We start from the raw sequence: 27,282 nt of genomic DNA, 5'->3' as shown, positions 1-27,282 counted from the left end.
TAATACAGCCGCAATTATATCACAACATTAATACAGGGATTGATGCCCTTTTTATTATTTAGTGATATGTCTCCTTGTGCGGTCCAGTGCGTTGCGATGAGGGCCTGATGGGGGATTCAGGGGTTGGCTGGCCAGAAAAGAGTAGTTACACAGTCCATTTCCCCCCTGTGCGCTAATTAGTATGTCAACTGTAAAGGCGCCTCCAATGAGCCATTCAGGGGGCGGATGGGAGAGGAGAGGGACAGCAACAGAGTCATTGAAGGGAGGCTTTTTTTCTGTGCCGTCAAACCGCCACTAAAAATTGACCTTTATACCGGTCAGAAAGCCGGTTTCATTAGCAGCGTGTGTTCGGAAGGTGGGGGGTCGTCATGTTGTGCTCCGATGTTATGAGCGCGGAGCTTTGGGCGTGCCATGTGCGCATCCATCGTGAACTGTCAGGAAGATTTCACTGCTCGAGTGCTGACTGAAGGTCATTTCTTTAGGGAGACCACCGTGAAAAGTTTCATATCCTCCTCACTGAGCCTGGGAGCTGCACACAATACCTTCTTATTCTCACCCGGTCATCCCACTTGAGCTGTTTTTGAATGGATAAGAAAGAAGCAATCGGATTCTGAGAGAGAAGGGAAGTATCAAGACTCAGGGGACACCGATCCGGGCTTCAGCTTTTGCAGGAGGATGTCATTCGAGGCAACTTGAAATTTTAGTCCCCCCCCCCCACCCAAAAAAGGGAGGTTTGATTGTGTTTTAGGCATTTCAAAAATGTCATATGTGGTAATGTCACAGCTGTCAGCACTTTATCACACGTCAAGTGCTCCTTCCTCTTCACCTGTCAGTCTAGTTTAAATCAAGAGAGGGTTTTCATAATGATGGATGAGCAGAGCTTTTTGGCCTTTAGACAAGACTCAGGTGCAGCGGCTGCCATGCCAAAGGTGAAATAGAATCAGTGTTCCCCTCCGGATGAGGAGCAGATGCAGACGGAGCGTCATCAACATTCAAGCTGCGCCCACACGGCACCTCCATGAATACAGAGCGGCTCTCTGTATTGGTTAATGTAAGGTCTTGTTTTCACTCCGTGTTCTCTCACACTCTAAGTTTATTATCTCCGAAATGGAGTCAGATGTGGCACATAGTCACAGAATAGGGTCAATTTTCCAGGATTTGTGCCGCTGCGGACTTGTGACTCAAAGAGAGAGGGAAAGGGGGGCGGAAGGAGTGAGATGCTGCAGAGTTTCCTCATTCCAGCAGGTCAAATAGCAGGCTGCAAATATTCCCAAAGCTTTTTTCAGTCCGTCGTGGGGCAATACAGTATGAATTATGGTGTGAATTGTAGGATGCACTGCAACATGCTGGGGTAGAGGCAAGTTAAAAAAAAAAAAAAAAGAGTTGTTTCTTACAGCGTGAAAAAGAAGCAGCAGGGGGACGAAATAAGATCTAAGTCGACAGGGAACAGGGCCAATAATAAAAGCTTCAGTTGTACACCGTCAGGCTACTTTATCACCTCATAAGAGAGGGTGTAATAACATTAGCCAACCTCTCCCTCTACACTATATTCCCTTAGTTCTGTCTTTAAAAGTGAGGTGAATAATTTAGCGAAAATGGTATTAAAAAGCCCATTATACATTAAATGTGGGAAAATAGTCACATACCCTCTGGACATGCAGAGTGACTATTGATTATGTGTCTTTCAATCTTGAATATCCTCTTTCCTTGCGAGGCATCAGCCTCGTGCGCTCTGGTTTTCACTTAAGCTGATGTGCATATTTTGCGTCTTCATCTTCCCTCTGGCCCTCCAGGGATGCATAATGCCATGCGTTGCATAACAGGAATGTTTCCATTCACAGCACCGCTGCTCCAGGAATAAACACATGCTTAGATGTTCACAATTTTGCTCTTACGCATTTGTTAAGAATTTGTTCCACCCCTCTGCAAAAACCAATCCGGAAGCATGGATAGTGAAAAGACAAAAAGCGTGTTTCTACAATGCCCCACTCCACCCCATCACACTGATCTTGGGCCACTCCAGCCACTGGCAAATGAAATCCTTCCTGTTCATTAGGAGTGCTGATGAGGCTTCATCACATTGCGGTGAATTGTTGGGCTTTGTGTTTGTGCCAGCGTCTCTAATGGATGTTTCGAATGCAGCAGCAGTAGGTCAGGTCTTGGTAGGCTGTGCAGTGCTCAGACCGGCCCTGCAGCAAGGCCAGGCACCCCTTCCCTGCTGCTTTTTCTGAGTGAAATGAGATAATAAACCATCCTATACCCGCCCTTCTGCACGCACATGCACACTAAGTATCACCTTCTCCCTCCCCTAACAGCTCACAGTGAACCCAGCAGCCTGTCTGTTTCTTCACAAGGTCAGGCCGACTGACCCTGTGGATAGAACCATAACAATCCACTACTGATGCCAGAGTGCTTCGCTCATTTCCAGGGAGAAATCCCAAGGCAGCTTTTTCTGCATCATTTTCAGCCCGCAATCGTCAGACACTTGAAATACATTTGTAACGGCGTGTTACGCTCTTCTGGCGTACTCAAAACACAGCTAGTCAAGGTCACCTGGGTTCAACCCACAATCTCCCTGCGCCTGTTAGGGAAAATAAATGATGCTCCAGCCGTTGTTAATGTAGCTACTGGAGGTTATTTTTTTTCTTTTTTTTTTTCTTTTCGTGGTCTTCTGAAATGGGGCTGTGAACGGAGAGATGTGGGTGTGTTAGGCATATGGACAGCTCTGTTGGGGAACTCTGTGGCAGATGCCCCCGTACAAGTCCAAATTGCTGTTGCCCTCCACCGCGACACCGAGTCTCGGGCTCATTTTGATACAGCGAGGGGTGACAGGGAGCAGAGAAATGTGCTGAGTTCGACATTCCGGCTTTCTCTCTTACTTACAGCACCATATAGCTTCCACCCGCTGCATTAGGGAAGCCCTCTGGTCCTCTGCTCCAGGTACTATACAGGGAACTGGTCAAGTGTCCAACCTGCCTGATACACAAGTCTCTGGCCACGCTCGAGCGCTGCTGAGCCAGCATGCTCATTAAGCCCTTCAACTAGTGAAACTCAATGGGAGACAGTCCAACCTTCTGCCCGCCTCTGAGGATTTTCAGCATGGTTGCACTGGCAGACCGGAGTGAGATATTTATACGAGAAAAGAGTGTTTGTGTGCCTCTGAGGGCGAGGCAGTTTATGTGGAGGGAAACGGGCGCTCATAAAACGGTGCTCCCTTCACGTAAATAGATATTTATTTTTCTTAACACGTCGATTTTTCATTGTACTCAAATGCCTCGTAAGATATCTTCATAAGCACCTTTGATGTCAACAGCAAGCGGCAATCTTCTCATTTAATTAGTGCCTTGTGGAGGAGCGTCTCCCTCTGTTATCAGCTCCGTTTATGTATTTATAGCTCATTGTCCTCATTAGAACATCACTGGGATTTTTTTTATGGCCCTTCATCTCTTTAAAAGGACGGACGCTGGGTTCTCAAGCACTGGTTTCAGAGTCGCCTAGGAAGAGATAGCAGTAAGACAGGGCAGCTGCTATCCCCACAGATAACCCAGCATGAAGAAGTAAAGTCGCTGCTCTCCTGTGGCAGTGTTTGTCTGTATTTTGGACCGGGGCTTTGGTCTTTGGCTCGGTGCTTTGTACTCTGTGCTTGGCTTCCAGGCCTCATTTCCCTTCGCATCTTTCCGAGCCTCGATCCTCCTCCTCCTCTCACTCCCTCTGACTGACTTTGGCAGGCAGAGCATCCTCGCTGTCTGGCCCCAATCGAGGGATGACTTTCCCTTTCCCGGTGCTCTGCCGCTTGTTCTCAATGCATAATTGAAGTGCCGGTGGGTTCTTTGGCTGATTGAAGAGTCTTGTTGGGGTGGTAGAGATCTAACAGCGAAATTAGTCAGGGATGTCTAATAGCGTCTCTTCTGCCATTGTCCTGGCTTTCTTTCTCTTTGCGTCGTGTCCTCTAAGGGTACGGGCTGTTGTCAGGTGTGAAAGAGTGTGGATGTGTCAGCAAAGACAGCAGAGATGGCTGTGGACAGGCAGTGAAAGGCTCGTCTGTCTTTAATCCTTCCTGGCGCGATTGATTTAGAGTCACTTTGCGGTGAATAGGCCTTTCAGCTCTTCTTGGGAGAGAGGAGGAGACGTGGCAAGCCCTGCAGCACTGATACATGCAGGGGCATCATTGAAGACCCCTCAACAGGCTAATCTAGGGTCTCTCCTTAGAGTGCCTGAGGCATCCATCGAACCAGAACCACCGCAGAATTGCACCATTCTGGATGCTTGACTAAACAAGTGATGGATGGCTGGGAACTCCTCCACCTCTGCGGAAACACACAGTTGACGAGACACATCTTTTCCTCTGTGTCTTGTGTTTATGATGCTGAATTGAGATGTGTTGACAGTATGTATTTAAATCTCATATTAAAGTGTTTGTAAAAACAGGCACGCCGTGTTATCGGCCGCTCCTTCAGTCGGTGTGATTTTTCCTGCTAATCTCTCACATTGTGTGAATCTGCTGGGACTCTCTGGGCGGATGAAATTTTAACCAGGCAGATATAGCTTTTTAATCTTACGCTCCGCATCTGTCCCGGCCCCCTTTTGAATTCATGCAGTGTTTATTCTGAGCCTGAAAGCACTGTTTCCCTCAGCCACCATCGCAGGCCCAGTGAATAATTTACTTGTTATACAGCTCACATTGGCTGTACACTATTCACTGGGGAATGAGTAGGATGCCCCTAGGAAGCCTGTGGGGAGAGGGGCCATGAGTTTTCATGGAAAGCTATATTCTGCCTGTTGTGTACCAGCTTCTGGATAAATATTGTGCAAAGGGACGTAGGGAAACACATTAGAGGGGTTAGGGATTCAGTACCTTCTGTAACTACCCATGTTTCACAGGGAAATGTCCATCCTCACCAGTTTGTTTTTATTTATAGGTTCATTTTTTGAAGCACTCGCCCCAAGTGTATATTTTAACTGGATATTTCTAAGAAAAACAAGATTTCAATGGTAATCAATGGGAATACCTTTTTAAGCCTGAAAAGTAGTTTTCAGAACCTGTGTGTTTACCCCTCAGTGGAAAAAAAAGTATATCAAAGAAGAAAACTCCAGAAACTTGAAGGTATTTTTTTCATCACAGAAATTATTGTACTTGAAAGAACTGTCTGAAGTGAACCGTGCAAAAGTACTGTTTCTGCCTCTGACATATACTGTAATGACGCTGAATAAAAGCCTTTTGATGCACTGTTTGGTCAGATACAGCTTATCCACCGCCAAGTACTGAGGCTGAGCTTTAACGAGAAAAAGATTAAAGTTACCTTGGAAAAAGGAGAATAATGACGAGGGGAGTTAAACAAAAAGGTGCTTTAATGCTCATCAAGAAGGACAAGGCGAGAAACTAAAAGAACAGATGAGGAGCGATAATATCAACAGTAATATACTGATGTCAGCAAGGCTTTTGTTGTGTTTGCTCATGCTTGGTCACCACAGAGGACACGTGCAGCCAAAGTACTTATTAATCAAGAGGAAATCTAGAAAAAAAAACATTTTCTGACAGGCAGACGCTAACACCCTCTCTCCCTGGAGCATCTACTCTTTAAAGGACTCCTTTTTTCTGTCACAGTACGCCTCAAAGAAGACCTTTTCCGTGTGCTGGGTAGAAAAAAAAACAAGTACTTCTTTCTCTCCTGTAAGATGTTTATAGTGACTTTATTGTGAGTGTTGTGTCGTGTGCTTCTGTTTCCTCCTCGCAGTCGACGGACCATTTAGCGCTTATATGGTAACATGAATCACAGGCTGGCGAGAAATGAAAAATGCTCTTCTATCAGAGGTGAATGTCCTCTGTCTTCATTTCAGTGCAAAATCAATGACAGCTAAAGCAGAAGATGTTATGTGCCGCAAGAAGAAAAAAGTTTTTCCCAATAAAGAGAAAGATGGAGTTGCAGTAAAGGGCAGAGGGGATCCTAAAGTGATAAAGTGGCTCTATACTCAGTGCAGTGCAGTCAGGTTGGCATTTTACCCAATTTTATGGTTTATTGTGCTGTGATGGTAAAAGGTGCTTTCTAATTGGTTTCTAGTTTGTGTGAAAGACTGAATTGATAATATTTGCTTATACCTTAATTTGCATTATAGATTATCGATGACCTTATTGATTCCGGATCTGTTTTTTTTGTGGGGGAAGTGAAGTAAGTCTTCACAAGCTCTCAGCCTCCATGCAACTGTTTTTATCCACTGAACACAATGTGGAAAACAGAGTACAAAAATGGAATCCATGTGACTCAGGTGTGCAAACGCTCCACTGTTTAGCCGGCTGTTTAATTTGGACGTGGCTGTGGCTGGGAGCTAATGGCTGAGTGGAGCCACAATCTGTCTGTCATTTTTACACTATGTGTTTTTGTTTTTTTTTTGTCAAAGACAAAACCTACAGCTTGCCTGCCGGGCACTAATGAAACAAAGCAAGGCTTTCCATTAAAGATGCATGATATTGGATTTTTGCAAAAACTCGACGTCAATATTTTCCATTTCATTTTGGTCGATTGGCGATGCCCAAAATGACATATGCACAGACTTCCATTCTACCTAATTACGGATATCATCAAGTTTCTCCTGTTCGTGATCTACTGCTTGGCATGTGCAGTCATACAATGCCTTTCAAATGTATGCATATACTGGACAGAAACTACTTAGTCAAGCATTCACATCAGGTGTATGTAATAAAAGTCATGTTATTGGTCACATTGGCAGAAATGTTCTGCACTTGTTACTACTTCAATTCTATCATTTTATGACGATTTTGTCATCAGCCTTCACTGGCGATACCGATGGCATGCCAGTATTATTGTGCAACCCCACTGATTCTGACCAGTGCCTTCTCTCTGATACAGGTCCGCAGCATAGACACATCCAGCACGTTCTCACTAACCACACGTCAAATACTGCCACATATATTGTGTACTTTATGTGAGTTATCATAGCTCAAAAGATTATCTTTTCCTAACCTTAACCAAGCAGATATTTTCAGCTAAACCTTTTCAAAGTCACAAGTCAAAGTCTATTTTGAAGTGCTGAATTGGCGGCGCAGCCCCTGTCATACAAAACTGATGGTAAAGGGGTAGGTAACGCCTCTTAGATTGAAGCTTAAGGCCACAAACCGAGCTGCCAAATTTGCGAATTATGAGTGAGGGCATGTCGACGCATCAGTTTGAAGTCATTGTTTTTAAATTGCAACTGTTGGAAAATAGATGGTAGCACTGATATAATAGATTGATCGGATCAGGGGCATAAAATTTGGATGGCTTGGACTATTTTGCACTGGTTGTCATCGTCGCTTCACTCAAAACTGTTGTTGACTCTCAGTGCCTTTAGTAAGCTAAACTACGAGGTTGCGGCATACGCTCAGTTCTCAGTTCGCTCACAACCACACACACACTTCACTGACTCAAACTCATTACAGGAGCATTGAGCTCGTGTGACACGAGCAGTCACAGAGGACAGCAGTAATTTGACAAAAGCTGTCATTCTTTACGACAGGACTTGACCTCCCTGAGCGCTCAGAGAGTGAAAAGGTCAATCGCTTCAAACCACCCCCACCTCATCTCACACACACACACACACACACACACACACACACACACACACACACACACACACACACACACACACTGCCCACACCCCCTTTCCTTTAGGGGCGATTGAAGCGGGGCCCAATGTCGGGTGGCTCCGTGTCACTGATCCAGTTACTGCACAAACTGATAATTCTCAGAGCCAGCCACTCGTATGAAGGATCAGCCTCTATTTTCTTCTTCCTCCATTCTCCTAAACCCAATCTCTCATTCTCTCATACACATCTCACATGTGCCTCCAATCTTTCTGCCTTTAATACTCTCCCCTCTCTTTCACACACCTTATGCCTGACCCCCTTCACCTCTCCCTGCTGTTTGGAAAATGTCCTCACGTTTGCTTCACACAGTCTTATTGCGTTCATTTTCACCCTGAGCTCGTTACAGGGCCACAAACTGTAGGGCCCCATTCATCCGGCTAGATAGAGTCACAACTCATGCCTTCCAATTTCCTCCAGAAAAGTTGTTGCCCTGCTGTGCTCCTCTCTGCTGGGCTCCCTGTATCACTTCTTCCATAAATGACATTTAGACACCAGACTTAATTCTGTCTTGCCATGGAGGTGCTTTCCAAATACTGCCTAACACATATAAAAAGGTCACATATTCTCTCAGCCCATTCTCTCCTTTTTCATTGATTTAAGGAAAAAAGACTCACACAATTGCAGCCCCCTTTCCTACCTGCAGAGCTGTTAACTTTCTGAACTCAATTCAGAGTTTAGAGCAGTGACTTTTGTATTCCAGGCAGCAAAGTTTTGGGGGGGGGTTTTGTTTTTTCCTTTCCGTTACCCCGGCTGGATGAGATAAGATATGTGGCGCTCTGCCTCAAATATGAAAGTAACCTTCACAGTGATAAATAGGGAGGAAGCATCTCCGGGCTGCGTGTTTGCATGCGGATGTCCACGAGACAAAGCAGAACCCCCGCAGCCAAGTTGTTTTGACAGCATGTGCCAGTAAACTAAACCAGAAATACATATTTGAAAATCTAGCGTGCTGAAAGATTCAGTCCTTCGCTGCAGCTTGTTAAATTTGAAATAGTAGTGGACCTGGCAAGCTGTCACACATCAACTCCCCAGCTGTTTAATGATGTGTCCAGACCCCGCAAAAGTTAGATTCATGTGTTGTGAAAGCAGAGTAATAACCAGGAGGATGCTGCCTATGTTCACCTGCACAGATAATTGGCGCAGAATCACGCTGGGTCAAGTTGCATAGGTAGGGGACCCCCAACGACAAATAATCAGAGGTGGCAAAAGTGCACACATCCTTTACCCAAGTAGAAGTGATAAAGTGCAGGCTCGAAGATGTGTAGAAGTATAAAAAGGGAAAGTATCCCTCTAGAGGAAATTTGTACCAGCCATGTCTGTGCAAAGCTACTAAGGTCTTATTTCTAAAATCAAAAGACTATTTAACTTAAAGTGAAACTTTCGCCAAAATGCAGCCTAGGCATTTTTTGTGAATGTACCTGAGTCAAACTTTCATGTAAAAGCATAATTACAATGAAAGAGGCACTTGTAAGATTGACCGTATTTTCACTATTTTCAAAACACTAAGAAGGCTCGACACAACATGAAACTTAGCTTATAGTATCACCATGAACTCTACATCTTGTCTCTACACACGAACATGAGCACTGAGAACGTTTGTGCACACAGAGTTTACTAAAAAGAACGTCCTTGAGCAACTCACGTTACCAGTTGTTTCTTCGGCTTGCCACCGTCCTGCCAGTCGAAAAGTGAGTGTGTGACGTGAGTATAACAACTCTGATGTTATCATTAAATTGCCCCTAGTACTCCCACTGAAAAGAATTTGACCCAAAAACGAAAATCGAATCTTAAAAGTGTTGCTTTTGTCGTAATTATGCTTTTACACGAAAGTTGGATTCGGGTACATTCACAAAAAAAGCCTAGGTCGCATTTTGGTGAGAGTTTCACTTTAAAGGTAGAGTCAGCAGGATTTGTCCAAGCTGTTCGTAAACGCACCAGAAAGATAGCTGATTTCCAAGTCTCATACCCACATTTTGGGTTGGTACAATGAACGATACAAGACACTGACATGCCTTCTCTTTAGTACAGTAATAAAGTATTTGTACTGTTACGTCTGACCTCAGCAAATAATCCTGTGTAAATAGTGGAAAGGTTAGTATAACTGTGTAGGGGAGAGACAAAATATCAACACAGCAATATATGGTATTGAATCCTCCAGCTATACAATTATTGATGCACTTGCACCAAATATCTGTGTTTCTACTAAAACATGAAGGTGCGCTAAACAGATATGATTAACCACAGTCATTACTTCATAACTCCTTGTGGTGTCAACTTCCATTAACTTAATTTACACTGACTGAAAACAATTCATCATACAATCATGACAAAGCTAGAGCCTGCATCTTTTCAGCCATTACAAAAAGCCTAAGCCTGTCACCATGGCTGACACATTAGATGTGTGGAAATGTATTTTAACACCTCCAGCCTGCTCTCCCATCTTCATCAACACACTGTTCTTTTTCATCAAAACGTAAGGCCAAGTGATTTAAGTATGAGCTTCAGGTATATTTTGATGATAATCTAGATATTATTGTGAATTTAAATTATTCAATTATTGCCGAATCGCCATATCGTGATACTGTTGTTATCATGGCATGGGCAACATATTGTGAATCCTGTAGTACTGTATCCCGAGTTACTCTATGCCCTTATGCTGTTGAACGTTTGTATTCAAGCGACAAAAGTAACCTTCCCAGAGAAAGACAGTTGGTTGTTGAGTCTCATTCCCATGTCTTCAAATACCAGAGCTTTGAGCTGACGTTTGACCCGAGCTGCCAGCTGAAAGCGTTGGTATCTGAACATCGTGGGATGAGACTCAACAATCTAACTATCTTTCTACTGGACTGTACATTTATCTGTTGTAAGTGCAGTATTATCACCAAGGAGGGGCATGGCCACAGTCAGCTGCATATGATTTATTTGCTTCTCAGTAACTGGTACAAAACCATGACCATATGTTATGCATGCATAATATGCTTTTTATCTGACAATTAACACTTTGTACTATTTATTTACAATAAATCAATAATAAAGATACAATGAAAAAGGGAAAGGCATAGCCAGCCGGCCGATTCGACCGTCTGTCAACCCGCAACCAAGTGACCGTTTTGGATGGCCACCCAAAGATTTTTAGTGGCCCCCTCTTGCCCCGCCTCCCAAAAAATTCTGGGGCTGCCCCTGTTTAAGTGACAAGCAGTTCATATAGAAAGCCGAGATAGGAAAAGTCAGAGTATCAGCGGGTGTGTTGTGTAACATGTGTTAATAAGCCATTTTATTTATCCAACCCTGCAGCATCTGCCATTTTGATTGCTTCCAAAACAATGACTGCCTGAATAATGAGCCTTCTCCATCACTGCTCATAAGCCTCTCCGGTACTTGGGGATTCTGTGATCCTTTTCCCCCACAGATGGGGATATCACAACACGACCGTCCAACAATTAAAAGTAGATAAGGAGCTCAGCGGAGAAGCTCCAGGTCAAGCTTAGACGTGCGCACGACCAAGGTCAGATAAGCGCAGAGATCAAAGCTTATACCAGAGAAATTTCCTGTGGCACAGACACAAGAGGTCTGACGACAGCGTGTTGTTGTTGTAGTAGTAGTAGTGGCAGTGCAGAGATTAGACAGCACTCCTGGTAGGCTCAGATCAGACAGATTGAGCGAGGGGCTGGGTGGTTTCACAGTCACTTAAGAGAGCGACACACTTGGACAAGCTCCCTTCACTGGGCATTAAACACAATTAAGTCAAGGCACCGTATCCCTCCCCACCTGGACTCTTAAAGCTCCCAGCGCTCCCCTCACTGGCTGTAAATCCACTCTATCTATCTGGCCTCTTAAACTTACTATACCTCTCCAGCTGCTTCCAACCCCGTCCTCACGCTCTGTATACACCCTGACCCTGTGAACAGAGTCAGCTGTGATTCCATATATTAGCCACTCTGCATAGGGACATGACCTTTAGCAGCATTTCCAATTCTCCTGTTTTAATCAGGGAGGCACAAAGGACCAGCGGGTGCCTCCAAGCAAGTACCAGTGCCTCTGAATTATTGAGATTCTCGTGATTGAAATACTTTGGAGCACCGCTGTGCTTCCTTCATTCTCGCGGAGAAATCCATTAAGACTATACTGTCATCCATAGGTCCCTAAACAAGTCTCCTTCACTTAGAGTCTGCTGGGTGGGCCCTGTTCGCACGCCCCATCACCATTACTATGCCATCCGACCTTGACAGCAACACTCAGACTTTGTTCGTCACAGCAGCGGCTCCAATCTTTTGTAAAATCACACACGATCAGCGCTGGAATTCGAACACACTGAAGCCTGACTTCTATCTGTCTATCTAGAGTCATTTCAGTACAGTTCTGCCTCTTCCTTTCTGTGTCCTTGCCTTTAATTGAATCTAGTCATTTCTTAGTTGTGTATCATCCATCCACACTGAAGCACCCTCATCCCTGGAGGTGAGCTTGCACAAATTCAAACCTCGCAACTCGTGACTCAGGTCATGGGTTAATGAGAGTCCAAGTACACTCATGTGACACTTGAGAGTGGGTTGCTGGAGCTCATGTTTTCTGTATCTGTAGATCCTACAGGACTTACTGCACCTGAGGCGTCTCTCACCACCTCATCAGGCTTGCTTTTGTACCACGAGAGTTTCTGTCACACTTCGTCACCTAACATGTCAGAGCGCAGCGTTGGAGTTGTGACGTGCTGATCAACGCACTTGTGTCATCAGTCAAACTTGAAACTACACTGTGTTTGTTCTGAAAGCGCTGCAGGGTTATTATCCGCTGCACTGTTTGTCAGTTAAACTCTGTCATACCAGGAAAATTAGTGCCATGTGTGCCGCATTTGTTATTTTGTTCTGAAAGGGAGATAGGAAACAGTTTATCCGTAATCCCTGCTTGATGATGACTCTGTGTGTGTGTGTGCGTAATGTATATGAATGTGTGATTCTGCTTGAGTGTGTGTTTGTGTTTGTTTGCATGCGCAGCAGGTTTGTTGCACATATTGCTGACAGGCATTAAAGTGTTCAGGAGCAGCGGTGCGAAGATGAATGAAGGAGGAGGGGAGCGATGCGAATGGAAGGCTAGAAAGGGCGGCGGTGCGATGATTTACCATGGCACCTTTCAATATTTTACCTCATTGGGGATTTTCTTTTTTCATTCATGGTGAGATTGCCTCGGGTATTTCATTCTATTAGGTGCAGGCAAAAATGTCACCACTTACCTACCTTGCCTATATTTCAATGGGTGGTGCATGTTGCGTGGCTCTTATCTCTGATAGATGGAGCAAAACATGAGCAGGGCCAGGTGGGACGCTCCACTCTTTGCCAATCAGAGTCTTCCATAAACACTTTCTGGCATTAATGGACTTGCACTGCAGGCCTCACACACACCCGCAGGGGGCCTGGCAGGGCCACGGGGAGGAATTAGGGAATTGCTCCCTCTAGGTGAGGTTCAAATCTACTGCAGGTGGTTTTGGAAAGCTGGGGAAGTTTTTTTTTTCTTTTTTTTCGTTTCAGGGCATGGGAGTAATTACATCTCTGTTTGTTCTGGATTTAACATAATGAGCTCAAACGTGTAAAACCAGCACGGCCCAAGTCCAATTTTTGCTGTAATCTCTCGCAGAGCTGTTATTGGCTGATTATAGCTGTAATTGTGGTAAACTCTTGTCAGTGTTTGGTGACGGATGAGTAATTGAGCGATTCCCCAAGGACCCTGATGGAAATTGAGCCTGTTGCACGGGGCTTTTTTTTTTTCTTTTTTCTTTTTTGTCCTAGCTGGCACTTGTGTTTATTCAGCTCTAACCTTACTCTATGAATTACTATCTTGTTTGGAATTATGAGCAATACCTGCTGGGGGGGGGGGGACTGAAAATGAACCTTGGTTGTTGATCATTTCTGGAGCCGGCACTAAAAAGACGGCGACTTATTCGTCTGCTGTTTGTTTTCTTACCTTGTCATCCATCTTATCTTGCAGTTATGCGGCTGCGGGCTGCTCGGCGTGGGCATCTGGCTCTCCGTGTCGCAGGGCAGCTTCGCCACCTTCTCACCCTCATTCCCCTCGCTGTCGGCAGCCAACATGGTCATCTTCATCGGTGCCATTGTCATGGTAACGGGCTTCCTCGGTTGCCTGGGCGCCATCAAGGAGAACAAGTGCCTGCTTCTGAGTGTGAGTAAAATCTAAATACATTACCTAAGCTGTGCCCCATTATGAACAAGAAATACAGACGATCGTCCTTCTGTCTCGTAGATTCTCCCATTTCACCCTTGCAAATATTGACAGTACCGTTTTGTGGAGACAACCTCTCACAATGTGTTTATACACCTACGCTCACTGGTCACATGCCGACGAGGACTCTGCAGCATATTTGTATTTGTCATCCAGCTGGTACCTCAGCGGAGACAGGCGAGTGACAGGAGGAGTTCAGCCTGCGCTGTATTAAACCTCAGGGGCTCACAAAGGAAAATTAAGAGGCGAGCAGTGGGAATCTCGGTCTCTGCGAGTTTCCACCGACGCGCTCATGTCATTTCCGCGGCTTTGGTCACAGCCCAGTGAAAGTGCTGTCAGTCAAGAGGGCCTTTTGTGAGTTACAGTATGTACACAGCGCCTTAAACTTAGGGTTCTTTTCGTGCTCAGTAATTGAGGACGCTCTATTATTCATTACAAAGACTTCTCCAACTTGACTGTTTGCCCAAAGTTGTTGCAAGTGTTTTATCTTGAGCACAAGTTAATTATAAAAAAGTTGACCCAGTGGGATGAGGTTTACATGGAATCTGAGCTGCGAAAAAAAAGAGACACAAAAAAAAAAAAAACTTTTCATGTACGGAAACTTTAAATGAGAAGTGGAGTCGGAGCTGCGGGTACTTAACATCACAAACAGCTTGATCCCTTGAAGCTCTTGCATCAGTCAGAAGCCCCACCAAATCCTCAGTGTTCGACATGGCTTCCTTCACCTGCCTAACAACTGTGAAGCAAAGAGAGGAGGGGAGTCGGGTGCGGTGAGGAGGGGGGGATGCGAGGGAGGCGGCTCGAAGGAGAAGAAACGGGAGATTTAATAAAAATCTGACGTTTCCCATTAGGTCTCTCGCCACATCTTTGTGCAGCAGGGTTTCATATTTGGCCACGATGATTGTGTTTACTGCCGAGGTGTCTGCTGGTCATCGTTGTTGTTGCTGTTGTTGTTGTTTTCTTGTCCGTCCAGCTCAGTGCACCCAGGGGTGGGGGGGTGGGGATGGGGTGCGGGGTGGATGCAGGACGTGGAAACATCAGAGCGTGTTCAGATCTCCCTGAGCAAACACATCTGAGCGTCCACCTTGACGTATTATCTCTGAAGTTACTCTGCCGACAACTCTCTCTGGATTGGAGATACAAAGCCCAGACATGCCTTTGCGCTACATTTTTCAGACCCTCTCTCTTTTTATGCCAGAAATCCTTTATCGGGACAAATTTAAAGAAACGGAAAACAGAATTTGCGAAGAAATAAAAACGCACAACCCCTCACAGATGTGTATGCATGCACACGCATTCTCACACAGAGCAGCGCCGGTTCAGTGTATTGAAGCTGTGCCTTTAACTTTTCGCACTAGGCAAATGTGACAAACCAGCTGTGAAGGCACGACAGTGATACACTAAACTGGCAACCCGGATCTCCGACCAACAACAAACCATCTCAACTGTTTCATCTGGGCCTTGACACAAATAACGGCCTACCCAGTTCCTCCCAAATGAGTTTGGAATTAATGGGGTTTGCTGAAATCTGCGTTCGTGTGCCGGCTCCCTCGCCGCGCTGGAGAGCTCAGTAAATATTGAGCTGAAGGGGGAAGTGAAGTGGGAAGAAGAGAATAGCGTATGAGATGCAAGGCTATGTTGAAGATTAATCCAGGGAGGTATTAAACCTTCCTCCCCTCCTTTTATGCGTTCACCATCCCCTCCAGCACTTAGATCCTCCTTTATGCCTCCCCCCGTCACTCTTACCTCCTCTCTCGCCTTTCTTTTTCTGTCTTCCCTCCATCCTCTCCAAGTGTTTTTGAGTGTGCCTTGCTTTATTTTATTATTGATAAATCTGAGTCGCTATTCATTCTGCTCACAAACTGAGATCACGGACTGCAACCTGAAACAATGTGGTTCAACATTTGGTAAACGCTAGCAGCTGGTTAGCTTAGCTCAGCACAAACACTGTAAAACAGGTGGAAACAGCTAGCCTGGCTGAAAAGCAACACAATCTGTGTATACGGTATGTCCGATGGAATTTTTCTACTTGTTATGAAACAATCTTAATATAAAACTAATGTCTCTGTATGGCCTTTATAAGCAAACACGCTATCATGATAGCTTGTAGTTCTACGATACAGAACAGACATTCACAGACACAGATCTCGGTGTTGTTTGAGTCCACATTGGCCTTCAGAAACAACAAAAAGCCTAAAGTTCCTTGTAGCTTGTGGGAATTAGGGGCTTTATGCTCAGAAATATAAGCACATAATATTGACAGAAATGAAGTTTTTCAATTATTCTGTTTTTGTTACCTAAAACAGAGCCTTTGATTGACAGAGTCTGCCATGTTGCATTGCCATCTCCATAGAGTAGCTCAGAACAGACGAACCAAACCCTGGCTCTAGTGCAGGCCTTTATCATTTGTTTCCGCAGACATCGTACGGGAGGTCAAGGCAAGAGGGGTGTTTGGTTAGAAGCAATCTGCAGCCACTCTGCTCATGACCACTAAATCCCACACGTTCCAGTCCAAGACAACCCCCCTATAAAACTACAGTATGTCCTCTTTATACTGGTCCTTCATAGATTAAACAAGATAAAATGTGTCAGTCTGTGATCTTTTAAATCACTGTGGAAAGATTTAGTAGCATTCAGACAAAGGGTGGGCAGTATATACAATATACAATATATTGCTTTTTTGACATTGGATATCATGATATGTTGTGATAATCAGTTGTTTGCGTTGCATTCATAAACTTTCCAGTCTGTTCTACTTGTTCTAACGCTTGCCTTTACCCACTTAGTCATTATATCCACATCTAAAGTCTCACATCTAAAAGTATCCACACCCTGCAATATTAATATCAAGGTATTTAGTCAGAAATGTTGGGATACTATATTATGTTGCCCAGTCCTTGGGTTAATGAAGCATTTTTAAAGAGATTTCAAAACATTAAGATATATGTTGTGTTTTGCAATATGGCTTTAAAATATTGCATTGTTGTTTTAAGCCACCCTGCTCTAATTCAGACAGCACCCAGCGAGCTGTTTAAAGTCTCAGGCTGCTGGTTGTATTTCATATTAACTGCACAGAGATGAGATTCTTCTTGTAATCTAACTCTCTGCAAAGGAGAAAATGAGCATATTTCGCAAAGGTCGAACTATTCCTTTAACCCAGATTGACTGATCATGTTTTCCATGCGCAGATATAGAAGGAGATAACACACCCACACATTCTCATTAGATGCCCAGGTCTGAATCAAAAACACCACAAATCACTGACACAGAGCTTATTATGAAATGTATAAAAACTGTCATGTACGTAATCTACAGTTGTATAATGGCTGTTGCTCCTCAGAGACACAAATGTGTGCAACAAAGGCCTTGCCTCCCAGATTTATATTCAACGTGTTTTTGCCGGCATGACAAGGTAGATTTACAGAACTGCCGGAGCAATTGTTAAAACGAGCCTCTCCCACCTCTCTCTGACAGTTCTTCATTGTCCTGCTGATAATTCTCCTGGCAGAGCTGATATTACTCATCCTGTTCTTCGTGTACACAGATAAGGTAAGTTAATTTTTTGTTCCCCGCATGAATGTTAAAAGCGTACGTCTGTTATTGTTCCAGTTAACTCCGGAGCATTTTCTTCACCGCAGCACAGAGGCTGCGGTACATACTATTACAGTGTGAGTCTCACACACGCACATCCACACACAGCTGCCAAGAGCGGTGAAAAGGTGTTAGTGTGATAAACCTTGCTGTGTTCCAGTTGCTTCCAGGAAGTTTTTTATATATGGTTGTTTCTCGGGCGAGAGGTTGAACGTCTGCATTCTGCCGTTAACCCTAAAGCCAAAGGTTAGGCCACGAAATGAAGCCCTATCCCCACCAGTTGGCTCCCCTTAATTGGTCCCAAGAACATTCCCATGACCCCTTAAGAGCCAAAGTCAGGTGTGTGTCTATGTGGTGGCAGCAGATGACGATATATATATATATATATATATAAAAAGCTCTGGAGATATTTGACATCCATACACAGACTGGATTTTCCCAGGTTTAATTGAATTGCCACACAACTTGTCATCCTAAAGATGACAAACGTCTCTTGCAGGTCAAACAGTGACGACCTCTCTCTGTTTTCAAGGGCACGACGTTGATAGATTTGTCTATTAATACATTCAAAGTCTCTGTGTCGCCTGGCCCCCCCGAGACGTCGGCTAATTCTTCCTCTTTGTTCCGAGGTTATTGCTCAAACCTAGTCTCTCAGGCAGATAAAGGAATTCATTTAGCAGCCAATCCTTTTTCAGATTTGGATCAGGTCTCGGAGGCACACCCCATCAGGAGTAAATATGTCTGCTGCCTTATCTCCAAAATATTACCGGCTTAACTTTGGGGAGAGAAAAAAAAAAAAAAAACCTCCAAACCCTGATCCTGCCGGTGGAATATTAATAGAGAGCCTCTTGACTTCGCGGCAGCGCCTTCCCATCACCTGTGAAGTCGGGCAGAGAAAGCAAAGTAGGGCTGAAATCAAATGAGCCTGCATTAGTGTGAGATGGGGTGGGAGGACTGTCTCATTCATGTAAGATCCAGCGAATGGCGACCGTGTTTTATGTTCCTCCCATCTTGCCAAATTACAGTGTGTTTATCCTGGCTTAGACCTAATGGGATGTGAAACCGCAATAAGGCTGATCGCTACCAAATACATTTCCCTTTTATTGGTCTTCAAAAGTCATTGGGAAGCAAGGTCATCGCTGCAAACTATATGTTATTGGCGGTGACATTTTCAGACTGCCTCCGAACAAGACGTCCTGCAAATTGCTCCGATGGTATTACTCGTAAAATAATGTCAGGATTAGATGAAGGACAATCGGTCTCTATCACACAGAGGACCTTCAGATGTTTCTCTGTTTTCTCCTTCTCTTCTCGCCTTGCTCGCTTGCTTGCTCGCCTCTCTCCAGTGAGATCTCGTATGCCGTGTGAGGCTCCCCTCGTCCTCTGCTACAGGCTGTGATCACAGGAATCGCTAATTCACTTCTCCTATTTGATCTACTAATCACAAGGCATTTATTAACAAGTCTGGAAGACGTACAGTAGTTGGCAGCTTTTAAACGTGCATCAGCAGAGGCCTGCAAAACAGATATTTTAGTCTTTCAAATGGGTCATCTTTAAGTCATGAGTGACGCCTTGGCAAACTGTGATCCCCCCGTCTGACAAGCTGTCGGCGAGATATGGGGAAGAAAAGATCAGGTTTTGCGGGGCGAACACATTCCTCCCACTGCTTTCATTTAGTCACCCCGTCTCCCCTCTTGCGTCTGCATTTCCGCCAGTTTAATCTTTCTTAAGAGTCACGGCTCTCTCTCCCTAATGGAGAAAACACTCTACTTGCCTTCAGGTATGGCTAATGTGTAGGTACCCCCTCTTTCCCTGCACAGCCCACTGGTGTTAAGCTCTCTGATTAAATGCCGTGTAGAGGCCATGGTATAATAAAGGCTGGCCCTGCAGTTAGCAACCAGCTGACTGCAGCAGATGGTTGGGCCACAAACCAGATTACAGCCATCCGTCTTAAACGCCATGACCTCATTGTGCCTCCGTCAACCCAACACGCGGAGCCGAACGCCAGTGAAGGTTTATTAGCTCAGTGTGAGGAAACAGAACCTGGCGTGCAGGGGAGGGAAGCACCAAAGCATGTGCCTGGGGATGCAGAGAGAAGGGGGGAAAAAACAAAATTCAAGGGGGGGGGGGGCTCTTTGCATTTTGATGAATGTGTTAGGGAGGAAAGTTGTTAGAAGAGAGTGGGAGAAGTACTTCAAAATAGTCTAAAGGGGAGATCAAGAAAGGACAGATGTCTCAGAAAAGTGAGGTTTAGAAAATAGCAATTCCTGACAAAGGCAACGGTGCACAGAGGAGGAAGGAAGGTTAGTCACATAAATGACTGGTTCAGAGGGCAGGTAAGGCCACGCCACATCCCTAATTTATCTCACTAACAACCCAGCAGACATGTCTAATGGCTGCATTCATTTACAGGCAGAATTCTGTTCAATCCCTCGCCACGCTTTGCTTTTTCCAGACCAATTACAGCGAGGTAGTGGGGGTCTTCCCCTCACTCTGTTGAGTGCCCTGGCCTCAGGCTGCCTGACACGGGCTTAGAGAACAAACGAGGGAATAAAGTATCCTGTTTAATGATGTGCTGTTGGGGACCTCTGGCTGTGACGCTGTTTCTCTCCACATCATTTATTACATTTTCTAGGCAGTTAGCTAACGCTCTTGTTCACAGCCGTGTGGCGAGAGCAACAGTAAAGTATCGTTAGCGTGCCCAGACTGTATACATGTGACCCCAGAACAACTCAGAAAACAAGTGCATGCGCAAGCGCAGATAACTTTTGGAGGAAATACCGTAGCATGAATGTTAAAGGTTTCCCAGGGTTGACATGAGTTTATGTGCAGCTAATGATGGGAGACGGGGTGTGATTGTCACTTCAGTGTTTGGTTATAAGGAAACACTTTTTCAGTACTGTTGTACAACTGACTGGAGATACACCAACAAAGTCTTTGTGACCTGACAGTAAAAAAAGAAGAACTGTAAAATATATTCGTTGATTTGTCCTGGAATATATAGCTGTTAAAAGACTTCAAAGTATGAGTCGTGTTAAAAGACTGAAGATGAGATGAGAAGGGCGAGATGGGATGAGTAGAGCAGGGAATAGAAATTTGAAGAATAGTCATGCAAAGTGGAAATTTGGTCTCTCTGAAGTCCTCTCTTTTATGATAAACACCCTTGGGGCTGGTGAACATTTCTAGTTTAACCATCGGCATGATTCTGATGCCTGCAGGAATGGATAGGCACAAGTTATAGAAGCTATAATGAGGTGGGAGTTTCCACTTTTCACTTATTGTCATCAAAATGTCCTCGAGCATAATCTGGAATTATGTCACAAACAAGACATCGTGTTGTCAAACCAAAACATGTGCTTTGCATGTGGTTTTAACACGAACCATCATGAGAATCCATTGTTTCTCCAGAGTGCAGATACTCTTTTTGTGAATCTGCCATGATTTTCGAGAAGGACAAATACAGACGTAAAGGAAGGAGTGTTTGCACTGGCAATAATCAATATGTAAATACTGTCAGTGAATCACATGTGAAAGTGGTTGCTCCTAGTGACACACCCACACAGATGTATCACTCTACCCTGTATTCCCCCTCGACAGAGCATTATAATGCTTTATGCAAATTGTTTTGGTTTTCCAGCTCTCAACTTTACTGTTTACAACATTGTCAGCCCCTGCAGGCAGCTGTTTGGAGCAAATAATGCTCTAGCCCATTATGCACAACCTGCTTAGCACCAAACAGCACTCAGACGAAGCTAACAACCTACTAGTGATCATAAGGGAGCATTTAGCAACTTAAATCAACATTATGTAACTTTTTTACTTCAAAATAACATCTTAAAAATCATGTTGATGTTTCAATGTGTTGTAACAGGGTGAATGGTGTCGCTATCACTTGTTTCTGCACTCTGTGACTTAAGTGAGAGGGTAGGATCACAGCGTTACACACATGTTTACTTCAACAGGCAAGTTTTCAACCCATAACATTGTTATGACATAATGACTTTTGTTTGTAATTAGCACCTACATTATGTCTGACAAATTGTCACCGACCTGGGATTTGTATTTACAACAGTGGAGACCGCAGGGGGCGTACAGTCACATGAAATGCCATTTTCAATAGCATTTTGGTGTTTTGGTCACCGCTTGCGTCTGCTGCACCATGTGGCCATAAAAATTAAACATTACACAACAAAATTAGGTAAACTTTAATAATTTCTGCGATCATGAAAATATTACGTCTTGAACATTTATCTCATGGAAACTCTTTTATCGTGCAGCTGTCAAAGTTTGCGTGCCGAGCTAACATAACCTGAACCAGAGAGTGCTAACACCTCGCTGTAACTAGCTGCTGCCCAGAAACAGGCTGAGCTCATGTTCAAAAACTAGCAATTTGAACTCTTTGCTAAAACAGTCGAACATCATCTTAGTGCAGCAAAACAGGACGCAGCAAGCCAGATAATATGACCTACCACTCCAAGAGCAAGTGGTCCAGCTTTGCTTCGGCCTTTCGCTAGCTCTCTCTTCTGTTCTGCTTAGAGTCCTTCGTCAGCATCCTCTTTCATTTTTCTTCCGTAGAGCTCACCAAGCCTGGTTGTTACAGCCCGGTTTTGGATTCCAATGCAGCGTCGCTCCTCTCCGGCATTTATTACCAGTTCCCACTTCTCCCCACACATTAAGACCTAGGCGTTGAGATAGCACTTTAATGCCAACATTCGCCAGTGCTCTGTAAAGAGGAAGCTAGCTGCACAGCTAACAAAGCTAACTAGCGGTTAGCAGCTACAGCTGCAGGTTACTTCAGCAACAAGTAAAGCTATCTGTTCATCAGGGAACCTGGAAAATCCCAGAGGCAGTCGAAGCAGAGCAGCAGGAGGATGTCATAGGAAAAACAAGGAAACATTCTCTCCAATCAGTGATAGCTGATTGCGTTACGCAATCATGTGAAACGGGTGATGGGGGACGCAGAGTGACAAGCAACAGTTTTTCGGTGGCCAACCGATCTCCGACCAATGCCTTAGTCACGCATCAGTCACACATGGGAGGCTCCCGTGTAGCTCCGAGCTCTGTCCTCCTGCCAGTGTGCACAGAAGGTGGCAGACTACTTAAAACTCTGGCTTCTATCTTGCTACATTTACCGTACATACCATTTGTCTTATTTCACAGATGGATTGTTGTTTCATCTCGTTGGCTCCTTTCTCACAGTTGTAATATGTTTAGTAAACCACCTGCATAGTCGGCGGGTTCTTTTTTTCTAACTGAAATTGCACTGCAGAGACTGTGATTCATTTGAAATTAAACACTGTAACATCGTTTGAAGAGTGTAATTGCTCAAAGTGATAAATAGCAGCAGGGTGAAAGTGAATAAAACTCCAACACCAATACACTAATTGCTCTTCCATACGCCCGTCGCACCACCTACTGTAAATAAAGCAACAAGCAATACTTTTCCTTGTGTTTTGCGAGGAGCTCAAACCGCCCTGCGAGACACCAGTTGTTAAGTCCCTCGTCCTCGGAGGCAAAACTAATGAGAAAGAGATACGGGGGAAAGCGGCACAACTCACGTATCTCTAAGCGTGTCCTTCTATGTAGGAATTTGTCATCAGCGTAGTGCATGACGTGACCTTTGCTGTCTGAACTGGAAAATTGGATTTGAGCCGCGTATTCTACATTGGAACACCACAGGAAACAAAAAAAACAGATCTCTCACATTATTTAAAATTGGAGCGGACAGGTCGGTCATGGCTAGGTACTCCAGTGATGAGTAAGCACTGTGGCTCTGTGTCTGCACGGTGACACGTCCCAGCGTACCTGCACATGTCACCAGATCTGGCGCCGGATTTTGACAGATGGGAGCCCCTGCACTGGAATTATTATTGTCTCTGTGCTGGGATCAGATTAAACCAAACAAGTATGCTTGTTAAGCTTAAAAACAATTGTTTAACACATTAAACAAACAGACGATTAAAGACAGAATAGCTTTGATACCCTGCCATTCTGTAATTTCAGCACTGGCTGGATGTTTCCTGTCATTACAGCATCTCAAGTGACAGACAGATGTTTATCCGACAATCCACCGCCCACTCCGTGTTTTCAGTTCTCGTGCACAGTGACAGAAAACAAACACCAATTTGGATAGAAAGCCTATTGCTTCCTCCGCCCTGTCAACACGTATCCTACATCTGCATGCCTCCCTCTGTTCTCTCCCGTGCTGTGTTTGCTGAGCTGCACACTTCAGATTTCTGTGATGAATGTGCTGTCCTGCATTTTTCAGAGGAAACCAAAGGCTTATCTATCTAATGAGAAGTATGAGCTGTTCGTCAATACGCCACTCTTGAGGTATCGCTTCGATGCCCCGCGGCAACTTTTCAAGAAGGCGCGCTGCACCAGGAGTCAGACTCTGGTGTCGGACCTGTGTTTGCTAACAATTTCCAGTCCCGACCAACACAAGCTGTTAGTTGTCCTTAACCCTGAAAAAACAGGCTAATGCGACAAAGACGTGTTTGTATATCCTCCTCATGCGAGGAGAAAATGGGGCAGACTGTTACATGATCAAATCCCCGTTTGTTCTGCAGTCATTTGTCTGCCTCTCGTTAGCAGTATATGTGGATCATTAGGTTTCATTCGAGGCTGTAACAAAGACTTCCACACATGAAATGGAAGATGTACAGAGACTTATTGGAGACTCAGAAGATGTTTTTTTTATTGTAGAGGGGGAGCCCCTGCTCTCTAACGACTGCGTTAGAGTGCGAGGAGTCAGTAATGAGCGAGCAGCGTCACATATAGCCTAGATGGAGGGGAGAAGATAGAGGATGGAAACAAAGTGCGAGGCAGAGATTGATGATGCTGCTCTTCATCTCATTTTCCTGCACGAGGACAGATATGGCAGGGTCTGCAGCCCGGGGTGCAATACGCGCATCCACTCCCCTGCATCAGCAAAGTTACAGAGCGAGAGAGAAAAAAATGTGATTTAGAACGATACTAACGTTATTTTGGAGGTTTTGGAGGATGTTTTAAATGGGTTTTGCATGATTAATGATTACCAAAGCATTTTATTGCCGCGGAAACTTAATCAGGAGAAGAAAAAAAATGCAGTTCACTTTTATGTTTAATTCAGCAAATGGTTCTCTTGTGCCTCACAGCTCAGAAAACAAGGGTTTGAGGGGGTTTTCTTCCTGCCAATAAACCACTGAACCAGTTAATTGAAAGCTTCATCTAGTTTTTTTGTATGATCAAAGGAAGATTTGGTCTGTCTCTCATATACGATGAAGTGTACGGTATACAGGTTTCTGCTGAGATATGCAGGTAATTAGTCAAGTAACATTAAAGTGGTGTTTCTTTTATAAAAGCAGGCTCACGTTATCTACCAGGCTGCTTCAGTTGCTCCTCTATTCCCCCCCCCCCCCCCCCCCAACTGCAGGATCCAAACAATGTCTCCCTAAACACCAGTCCTCCCTTTCTGAGTGAAGAAACTGGTGAATCGTGAAAAGGAGCTTGTGGTTTCAGACACGATTCTCTTTTCTCACTGTGTGCAGATATTTTTTCCCGGGCACAGTCTGAGGTCTTAAGCTCTGAATTAAAGCAAGGGCGCTCTTCTGGTTGCGATAGGACTTGTACTGCTGTGAAGACGAGCAGCATGGCTCTGGCGGAGCATGTCATTTTTCCAGTAATAATTACCCCTCATCTGAAGCGCCTCTCAATCTGTCCTGGCAGTTAGCAAATCCCCACGGGCAGCGCGAACTGCAGGAGGACTAAAGCTCTGATTTTGTATCTCATTAACACATCCAATGAGATATTAATCTCCATCAGACATGGCGCAACCCTGAGCACATTGTTGGGCTTCAGTCAAGAGGAAAAGGATTTGCACGCTCAGCTCGAGGCACGCCGAAGCTGTATGCATGGAGTGGAGCAACACATGACATGTGTCAGATCTGCAGTCATCATTGTGAAAGTCCAAGTCACTGTGACATTCCAGTTGTTGGTAAGCCTCAGTGGCCCAAATAACATTCAACATTAGCTGGTTCAAGAGAAAAACAACCCATGATCAATCACTCACTGTTCTCTATGATTACCAAGAGGCAAGTCATCGCATTATGTGGACACTTAAATGATCAGTTATATCAGAAGCAAATTTTCAAAGAGCTCAATAATGTAAACACATCATTACAAACACTCTCTTAACTGCCTAATCCGATGTGTAAAGACTGTAATTAATGCTATAACTCAACCAACCCCTTCAAAAACAAGGCATGTGTTGTCTCTTTCATCCACAGGTGAGTGAGAACGCCAAACAGGATCTCAAGGATGGGCTGGCTCTCTACAACTCAGAAAACAACATAGGCCTGCGAAATGCCTGGAACATCATCCAGGCTGAGGTAGGCCGACCTCACACGCCGCATATTACATGAAACATTAGACACATCGGCTTGACTGTTTGCTCGCAATGCTAGAAGTGAGGCATAAATGCAAAGTTTAACTGAGTTATTCCAGCTAATGTATCTCCTGGCTTGTAGCTGTGGCATTAATGCAGCATTAAAAGTCAAAAGTGGCTGTTGAAGTACACTCCATTCCATTACTGCGGTCCTCGATAGCAAAGGGACTCATTAAAATACTTGTACATTAAAGTTAGTTTGAGGTCTGCTCGGGCTGACAGGAAGCATTAACTAACCTTGTGTCCATTGTATGCATATATGCGCGCATGCGTGTGTGTGCGCGCGTGTGTGTGTGTGTGTGTGTGTGTGGCTTTCACAGTGGAAGTGCTGCGGTGTAATAGCATACACCGACTGGCACGAGGCCCTGAAGGAGAAGGTCGTTCCTGACCGCTGCTGCCAGGAGCATTACCAGAACTGTGGGCGAAACTCCACCAACATGTTCTGGAACAGAGTGAGTTCAAGCTGGATGATGTAGATGCAAACTTGTTTTGTTTTGTTTTGTTTTGTAATTCATACACTATATGATAAACATGTAAGGATCACGGGATAAAGTTGCAGAAAAAATTCAATTTCAATGTATGGAATGATACACTATTCTGTAAGTATGTACAACACAAATGACAACACTTAACAAGTCTCACACAACGTCAGGCTTGTCTTGAGTGAAACCGAATACAAACATTATTAAGATTAAATAAAAGTCATCCTATTTTGGTATTGAAGGAAAGTAATCCAGTTACATTACTTTAATATTGTGATACTTCGATTTGGTTACTGACTATTTTAACTGATAATTAGCAACTGTATCGGAATACACTTTTAAAGTAACCTTTCCGACCCTGACTGAACAGCCCTCCTACGCAGAGGAGCCCAAGGGGTCCTTGGGCTGAGACAGAGCTTCTGTTTGATGTGGCTGTTATCATGTCTTGTGGGAATGTCAATTAAACAGTAACAAAGAGAGTCCAAGAAGTACAAAGACATGCAAAATAAACTCAAAGACGCACAACATTACAACAAGGAGACACTAAACAGCAACTTAGAGAGACAAAACCACTACAAAGACCGATAAAATTACTTCAAAGAGAGTCAAAACCACTACAAACAGAAACAAAAATACTGCTAAAAGGCAAAAAACTACTACAAACAAACAAAAAGACTACTAAAAGACATAAAACCACTACAAACAGAAACAAAAAGACAACAAAACTACTACAAACAAAAAGACCACTAAAAGACAAAAAAAACACTACAAACAGAAACAAAAAGACAACAAAACTACTACAAACAAAAAGACTACTAACAGACAAAAAAAACACTACAAACAGAAACAAAAAGACAAAAAAAACTACTACAAATAAACAAAAAGACCACTAACAGACAAAAAAACACTACAAA

At 44.2% G+C, this 27,282-nt stretch overlaps 1 protein-coding gene across 4 annotated transcripts in view; it reads left to right on the top strand.

Annotated features, from left to right (window-relative positions):
- The window catches only part of tspan9a (tetraspanin 9a), a 189,207-nt gene that overhangs the window by 152,236 nt on the left and 9,689 nt on the right, over positions 1-27,282 (top strand). For all 4 annotated transcript variants that reach the window (XM_037107937.1, XM_037107936.1, XM_037107939.1 and 1 more), the window contains 4 exons: positions 13,619-13,810; positions 17,345-17,419; positions 25,729-25,830; positions 26,207-26,338. In XM_037107937.1, the coding sequence (XP_036963832.1) occupies positions 13,619-13,810; positions 17,345-17,419; positions 25,729-25,830; positions 26,207-26,338 (501 nt within the window). The remainder of the gene's footprint in view (positions 1-13,618; positions 13,811-17,344; positions 17,420-25,728; positions 25,831-26,206; positions 26,339-27,282) is intronic.

The sequence above is a fragment of the Acanthopagrus latus genome, chromosome 8 (assembly GCF_904848185.1).
Source record: "Acanthopagrus latus isolate v.2019 chromosome 8, fAcaLat1.1, whole genome shotgun sequence".
Taxonomy (NCBI): Eukaryota; Metazoa; Chordata; class Actinopteri; order Spariformes; family Sparidae; genus Acanthopagrus; species Acanthopagrus latus.
The sequence above is the reverse complement of the archived record's forward strand: the minus strand, read 5'-3'. Positions and strand labels throughout refer to the sequence as shown.